This window comes from Euwallacea similis, chromosome 9 (genome assembly GCF_039881205.1).
Source record: "Euwallacea similis isolate ESF13 chromosome 9, ESF131.1, whole genome shotgun sequence".
Classification (NCBI taxonomy): Eukaryota; Metazoa; Arthropoda; class Insecta; order Coleoptera; family Curculionidae; genus Euwallacea; species Euwallacea similis.
The window spans coordinates 4,793,426-4,800,800 of NC_089617.1; the positions used below are offsets into that span (position 1 = coordinate 4,793,426).

At 39.4% G+C, this 7,375-nt stretch overlaps 2 protein-coding genes across 2 annotated transcripts; one reads left to right on the forward strand and one right to left on the reverse strand.

Annotated features, from left to right (window-relative positions):
• The first annotated feature begins 235 nt into the window (after positions 1 to 235).
• Positions 236 to 3,190, forward strand: Mcm5 (Minichromosome maintenance 5). Its single transcript, XM_066393254.1, has 9 exons — positions 236 to 436; positions 568 to 823; positions 874 to 1,287; positions 1,347 to 1,876; positions 1,933 to 2,065; positions 2,303 to 2,395; positions 2,454 to 2,635; positions 2,687 to 2,892; positions 2,941 to 3,190. Exons 1-9 carry the CDS (start codon positions 273 to 275, stop codon positions 3,168 to 3,170), a joined length of 2,208 nt encoding a protein of 735 aa, XP_066249351.1. The 5' UTR covers positions 236 to 272; the 3' UTR covers positions 3,171 to 3,190.
• A 661-nt stretch (positions 3,191 to 3,851) lies between these two features.
• Hmu (Hemomucin) lies at positions 3,852 to 7,141 on the reverse strand. The gene is made up of 6 exons (XM_066393346.1): positions 6,822 to 7,141; positions 6,280 to 6,771; positions 5,696 to 5,856; positions 5,393 to 5,640; positions 4,579 to 5,343; positions 3,852 to 4,528 (listed from the first exon to the last, which is right to left on the reverse strand). The coding sequence occupies exons 1-6, from the start codon at positions 6,932 to 6,934 to the stop codon at positions 4,487 to 4,489; spliced, it is 1,821 nt and encodes a 606-aa protein (XP_066249443.1). The 5' UTR covers positions 6,935 to 7,141; the 3' UTR covers positions 3,852 to 4,486.
• Between the last annotated feature and the right edge of the window lie 234 nt (positions 7,142 to 7,375).

The window sequence follows — 7,375 nt, forward strand, 5'->3', positions numbered from 1 at the left end:
ACTGAGACGAGTCATGAAATCACTAGCTCATGAACTTGAATAAAAGACACAATTGTTCTCTACATTATCTACACTCGTCAACGCGTAAAATATTAACAGATGTCTGTCGATACTGACATTGTCATTATCAGCAGATCCTTAACGACGCTCACTTATTCCCGCCAAAAAATCGTAGCCTCATTTGTTGTGGTAAAATTAATTCATTTTCGTCAATTTTCGCAGTTTAAAAAGAAAATAACTAGGATTTTAGCCTGAAACTTTAAAATTTAAGCATGGTGGAAGGCTTCGATAACCCTGACGTTTTATTCAGCTCAAATTGGCCGGGCCAAAGCGAACACGAAGGGGATAATAATGCCATCAATTTGCTGGGGGTAAAAAAGAAGTTTAAAGATTTCATACGGCAGTTTCACACTGAGAATTTCAATTACAAATATAGGTAAGTCATTAATGTGTAAAAGCAATTGTTAGACTAAAGAAATGTACTTGATAAATGAGGAAATTTAGCTCCTCTAATGAGCTCAATTTTCTGCATTACTTGACCCTTGAAATTCGTTATAACTTCCACAGAGATACCCTAAAACGCAATTACAACTTACGCCAATACTTCCTTGATATTAACATTGAGGATGTGGGCAGCTTTGATGAAACCCTTGCGGACAAACTCTATCGCCAACCCACAGAGCATTTGCCCATATTTGAAGAAGCTGCCACCGAGGTTGCAGACGAGCTGACGTCACCTCGACCCGAAGGAGAAGATAAAGTTGAAGATATACAAATAACTTTTAACTCTGATGCTAACTCATCCAATTTGAGAGCTTTAAAGGTATTTAAAAGAATTTTGTTAAATTGGAGTTAGCAGCTAAATAATTTCAGTCAGAAGTGGTCTCTCGCTTGGTGAAAATCCCAGGGATTATAGTGAGTGCCTCCGGTATTAAAGCCAAAGCCACTAAAATCTCGATTCAATGTAGATCTTGTAGTAATGTAATCCCAAATTTACCAGTCAAAGCTGGTCTTGAAGGCTACATAATGCCTCGCAAATGCAACACTGAGCAAGCTGGTCGTCCCAAATGCCCTATGGACCCATATTTTATTATGCCTGACAAATGCAAGTCTGTAGATTTCCAGATTTTGAAGCTACAAGAACTGCCAGATGGTATTCCCCAAGGGGAGATTCCAAGACATATGTTGCTGTACTGTGATAGATATTTGTGTGATCGAGTGGTGCCTGGAAATCGTGTTTTCATCCTGGGGATTTACTCTATTAAAAAGGTCACCAAAGCTTCAAGAGTGAGTTTACATGATCTTGTATAATTAGATTTACATTACATGATTTATTGGACAATTAGAGAGAAGGCAAAGAGAAGGCCATTACAGGGGTTCGCTCCGCTTATATGCGCGTTGTGGGCATTCAATTAGACACAGATGGAGTTGCTGCGCCTGGCTGTGGGGCAGTAACCTCAGAAGAAGAGGATTTATTTAGGAGAGTGGCGGCCATGCCCAACATCTACGAGCGGTTAGCCAATAGTATCGCCCCATCGATCTATGGCGCTGCGGATATAAAGAAAGCAGTTACCTGTTTGTTATTTGGGGGCTCACGAAAGCGCCTGCCCGATGGATTAACACGCAGGGGGGACATCAATGTGCTTCTCTTGGGAGACCCTGGAACTGCCAAATCTCAGTTATTAAAGTTTGTGGAAAAGGTGGCTCCAATTGCCGTTTACACTTCAGGAAAGGGGAGCTCGGCGGCAGGGCTAACAGCATCAGTCATGCGGGATCCCGCTTCGAGGAATTTCATCATGGAGGGCGGAGCCATGGTGCTGGCCGATGGGGGCGTGGTGTGTATCGATGAGTTTGATAAGATGAGGGAGGATGATAGGTGGGTAAAAATTAGAATAAAATTTTATATTTTAATGTGGGTTTTGATTTCTATAGGGTAGCAATTCACGAAGCTATGGAGCAGCAAACAATCTCAATCGCCAAAGCGGGGATAACCACTACTTTGAACTCGAGATGCTCTGTTTTTGCCGCTGCCAACAGTATTTTCGGCCGCTGGGATGAAACAAAGGTGAAGTTTTCAACTTTCTGAGTTAGTGAACACTGAGTAAAACGCAACTATGCCACTGCCTTTAATTAATATTTTAAGCCAAAAAAGGGTTCTAGGAATTCTCAAGTTTTCGATTTAATTTGATTTGAGACAGTGTTATACCAAGGGAACTTCCAAAGACATTCTTAGTCGTATTGTCAATTTCCAAATTTCACAGGCGTATTTATTTTGATCTGAAATTATCTTGTCTGACTGCAGGGTGACGAAAACATAGATTTCCTGCCCACGATCCTCTCGAGATTCGACATGATTTTCATCGTCAAAGACGAGCACGATCAGAACAGAGACATGGTGCGTTCATTCCTTTCAAACCATTAAAAAAAACCAAATCTCTCTATTTACAAATCAGACTTTAGCAAAGCACATCATGAGCATCCATATGAACGCAGGTCAAATGACTGAGGAGCCCAAAGAGGGCGAACTTTCTTTGGAATTTCTCAAGAAATACATCAATTACTGCAGGACTAGATGCGGGCCCAGGCTGAATAAAGAGGCAGCTGAGAAACTCAAACGCAGATACGTTGTCATGCGGTAAACGATAATTAAAGCACAATTATTGTATATGTAGAAAAAAAATCATAGGTCTGGAGCCAATCAGCATGAGAAGGAAGTGGACCATAAAAACAGTATTCCAATCACTGTTCGGCAGCTGGAAGCTGTCGTGCGTATGTCTGAGGCCTTAGCCAAGATGCAGCTACAGCCATTCGCTACCAGTAGCCACGTGGATGAAGCCTTGAGGCTATTCCAAGTGTCGACGTTAGATGCTGCGATGAGCGGCAATCTTAGTGGTAAGTAAACTCTTTAAAAGTACCATTGAAACTAAAAATTGCTTACAGGAGTTGAAGGATTTACGACTGAAGGGGAGCAGGAATTGCTCAGCAGAGTCGAGAAACAACTTAAACGCAGATTTGCAATCGGGACTCAAGTTTCGCAGCAAAATATAATCCAGGATTTCGTACAGCAAGGCTACAATGAGAGGGTCATCGTTAAGGTAATTCAAGCCATGATCAGGAGAGGTCAGTTACAGCATAGGATGCAGAGGCGGATGCTTTATCGCATTAGTTAATTGAGTGAATTTTTAATGTAATTTCAACTTAAAAAAAAATAAAATGTATTGATTTTATTATTATTTTATTATTACCCCAAGCGATGTACGAGATATTTATGATGTGTGGTAAAATCACCATTGAATCTCACAACTACTGTGAAAATAAAGGAATTTGGCCCTGTGGAATTCTGTTAGTTTGGTGAATGAGGGTGAAGGAAAAGTATACTTGAAAAAAGTCAAACGCAGCTGTTGTTTTCATCATTATACGAAAAGTTCGTTAACCCTGATTTACAGTAGGAATACTGAAATTCGGTCTACTTGGTGAAGAAAGTAGTATCATAATCAATACCTACTTGCACAGATTGGGGATTGACAAATCTTTATTTAATTTCGGACTTTTGTGAAACTCAATCCACATCAATTAATATACTTGAAAACTATGACATTTCTTCTTGTGAAAATCGCTCCATTTGGTGACATGATGACGAAAGATATTTGTGTTATTAGCCGCATTGTGGTGGTTTAACCTCCATTTAAACAATTCAGATTTACTTTCAAACTTTGTAGATCGTTAGGAAAAGTCACCAGGTACTTTAAATATTAACAGATTTTTTTTATATGCAAAATTAGGTCAATTTAATTCCGGGATGGTAGAGAACTTTTGTCTCACTTACTTGTTTAATTGTCAAGTAAACAATGTTTTCAAGAGGGTAAAATATATTAAAAATCAACAAGAACGAGAAGTACACCTATTTAAAAACTACCGCCCGTGCCACATCACAAGGAAATGATATTATTATTATGATTCACAACCACCTTCAGTTCTATAATATTCCATTTAAGCTTATGCCCTAAACTGCATTCTTATTTCAGTACATCAAGAACGAAAAACACGCCCTCCAATGAAGATTTTTACCACCTAGAATAATGCCAAAACTGCGCCTAGAAAAAATACAAAAGCTTAAACTACAAGTTTAGTATGTACCACTGCTTACCCATTTAAATCTAAACACATACAACCCTTATTATGTACCTACCCTGTCAAATCAAATGACATAAAAAAACACACACTTCTTTAAATTAAGAAAAAAATTCTCAGAACTATCGTTGATCTGTATCACAAAGTCAAATGCAAAGTTTTGTTCCTTTGTTGTTATTAATTGGCGACTACGTGGCCATTTTGAAATTCAGAAATGTTAAAAATTAATGAAAATTTTAACCTTAATGCCACAACAAATCAGTTAATTTAAGGCCAGTTAATGCGCATTTAACCTTAAATATACCCATGTGAAGGATAACCCGTTAGAGGTAACTATGTTCGTTGTGTATTGACACTAGTTTTGCTTACGATGACCTGGTTTGGCAGGAGTAGGAGCCTGAAAAAAAAAATCCTAATTTTGTCCTTAAATACTATCTAAATACGGACCTGTCGCTGTTGCTGTGCCTGTTCAGGCGGGGCTTGAGTTACACTAGGGATCGCTTGTTTTATAGGGGGCGTGGCAGTTGGTTGTGGGGGAGGGGCCTGTTTGGATTGCCTCTTTTCCGGCTCAGGCGACGAAATTTTTGATTTAGGAGGCGGAGTTTGAGACTTAGAAGTAGTTGTGGGAGGTGGAGGAGGGACTGTTGTGGTAGTTGGTTTAGGTGTAGTAGTTGTTGATTTAGGGGTTGTAGTTGTGGGCGGAGAAGAGGGGACTGTTTTAAATTTAGGGGTGGCAGTGGTTGATTTTGGGGTAGTAGTTGTTGGTTTAGGGGTAGTGGTTGTTGGTTTAGGGGTAGTGGTTGTTGGTTTAAGGGTAGTGGTTGATAGTTTAGGGGTAGCGGTTGTTGGTTTAGGGGTGCTGGTTGTTGGTTTAGGGATAGTGGTTGTTGAAGTTGGAGGAGCAGTTGTTGGGTTACTTGCTCTAGTAGTTGTAGTAGGTTTGGAAGTTGTGTCAGATGCTTCTCGTTTCACACGCTCCTCCACCTTTTTCAAATCTTCCCACCCAAGCTTGGCTAAAGGAATTCTAGCAATGTAGTCATTCCATGGAGACCCCAAATACAACATATCCCGGAACACATGCATCTCCGAAATAGCATGTAGCTTTTTATTCACTGTATGTGCACTATTGGTGATTTCCCCATTGTAGTTCAACCTCAAAATAGTCACCCTTGGTGAACTAAGGTATGCAGGAATGCTTGTAAAGTGCCCAATCTAATACAAAAATATCAAATCCCTGCCTTACATTAAAAGGGCAACTCACATGGTGCACCACCCTCAATGAGAAATCATTGGGGTAATATTGATCAATTTTCTTGAATATATATTCAGCAACTCCTAGAATTCTTGCTATAGTTTTCCTCAACCATGGCAATGGCAGGATAGACTGGAGAATGGCTGGGTAGTCGGCATCCCGACCCAGCACTAAAGGCACAAAAAAGCCCCCCTTTCCATCACCTTTAAGATTGTCTGGCAATCCCGGAAGACCATCAATGAACACATCATGAGTGCCTTCAGATTATAATTAACTTTATTTTTAAACTAGAAAGCAGGCTTTAAAACAGACCTTTTTTGGGGCCCTTAAGGTAGTAACGTAAGAGGCGGCTGCCCATTGTTTCAGCAACAATAATGAACTCCTCATCTTTGGAGAGGGCAACACCATTGGCAAAATGGATGCCATCAAGTAAAACGTGGTTTCTCTTGGTTTTCGAGTCATAATGCATTAATCTGCAATATGGGTAGAAAAACAAAAGGGAAGATGAAAGCTTCAAGAATTCTAAAGAGGTAATAATCAATCTACCATATAAAAAGATTTAATCTGTGAGAATTGAGAGTTTGAGTTTATTAAGCAAGCTTTTGGGGAATTCCAGATCTTTTTGAGTAGGTAATTCATATAATGTTTTACATTACAGATTTTTACAACTCTGAAAAGGAGAATTATTTTAAAAATTTCTCGAACAATATGGCATCTGAGATAGTGGTAAGAATACTTTTTGCCCATTACTGCTTATCACTAAGTAACAAACCTCATTACCATTCATCAACATTCCTTAAAGTATTGCAGATAATGTCTTATCACTGAATAATGTTATTGAAATTGTATTATATGGTTTAATAAGTAATAAATTGACACATCACTCAAAAACTCACCTCCCTGAAGGATCAGCTAAAATGCTAAAAATCCCATCCTCAAGGGTGAACTCCGAGGTAGAATCTGTCCAATAAATGTCCCCATTACTGGTCAATGTCAAACTATTAAAGAGCTTGGGAAATTTGCCCTCAATTTCAGTCTTGGGGCTCACCAGCTGTTCTTTTTTGCCTGTGTTAACATCCACTTTAAATATTCCATAATAGGCATCAGCTGCATATAGCAATCCATCTTTGCTAAATTCCAGCCCTAAGGGACGCCCACATATGCTCTCATCTAATGAATCTTTACAAGGCTTCCCAAATTTTACAATGGGAGTAATATGATCTCCAGTCAACTTGACGATATCCCCAGTATAAAGGGAGGTATATAACTCCCCATTGAAATCAGCAAATGCCTCAGGCCCTACGAAATCACCCTTATGCCAGAATTCCACATCATCTAGTTTTTGATTTAGGGATAGAGGTCCAGTGAACGGTTTTGCAGGCTTAACACTGCAAAGCAAAAAATCTTCTTTGGGGGCAAAGTCTAAAAAGGAAATTACCTGATGGGCTTAGAGAACTGAGCTTTGGGAGGCAAATTGGGTATTAGCACCAAAATAGCCACGATAAGGACTAATTCAAAGAGTCTGTGTAGCAAGAACTTAAGGACTCCCATTGTGGGGTTCAATGTTACGACTTCAACTTGGACAGCGGTGGGAAGACCCGGAAACACGCCACTGTTTTGATGATGAGTTGGAGTTCGAAGAACGTGGTTCTGTTAACGGTTCGGCACCACTTTCTAACCGAAAAGCAAGTAAACAACAGCGGAAAAATACATTTAAACACCAACGATAAGTTAAACAGGAAAAACATCAATTTTTAGTTGATGTTTGACAGTGACAGGTGTCACTGTCAACTGGCTAAGAGAGGATGAAGTAACTTAGATCACTTAGAACCTGTAAAAGTCAATTAGAACTGTTTTAATACACAAAACCCTCAGAAGGGCGAGTCTGCTAAAGTCGTCAATAGTCTTATTTCCTTCTTACCTTTTAAATCTCGATTTAGTGTCACTGTAGAGCTCTGAAATGCCCACAAAATGATATCAAATATTCTGGAA

Excerpts from the sequence above, each read along its gene's own strand:
- Hmu (XM_066393346.1), bottom strand. The coding sequence starts at position 6,934 with ATGGGAGTCCTTAAGTTCTTGCTACACAGACTCTTTGAATTAGTCCTT. Across the intron at positions 5,857-6,279 it reads TTAGCTGATCCTTCAGGGAG|ATTAATGCATTATGACTCGA; the intron begins GTGAGTTTTTGA and ends CCCATATTGCAG. Across the intron at positions 5,641-5,695 it reads CCTTAAGGGCCCCAAAAAAG|GCACTCATGATGTGTTCATT; the intron begins GTCTGTTTTAAA and ends TATAATCTGAAG.
- Mcm5 (XM_066393254.1), top strand. The coding sequence starts at position 273 with ATGGTGGAAGGCTTCGATAACCCTGACGTTTTATTCAGCTCAAATTGG. Across the intron at positions 824-873 it reads CCAATTTGAGAGCTTTAAAG|TCAGAAGTGGTCTCTCGCTT; the intron begins GTATTTAAAAGA and ends AAATAATTTCAG. Across the intron at positions 2,636-2,686 it reads CGCAGATACGTTGTCATGCG|GTCTGGAGCCAATCAGCATG; the intron begins GTAAACGATAAT and ends AAAAAATCATAG.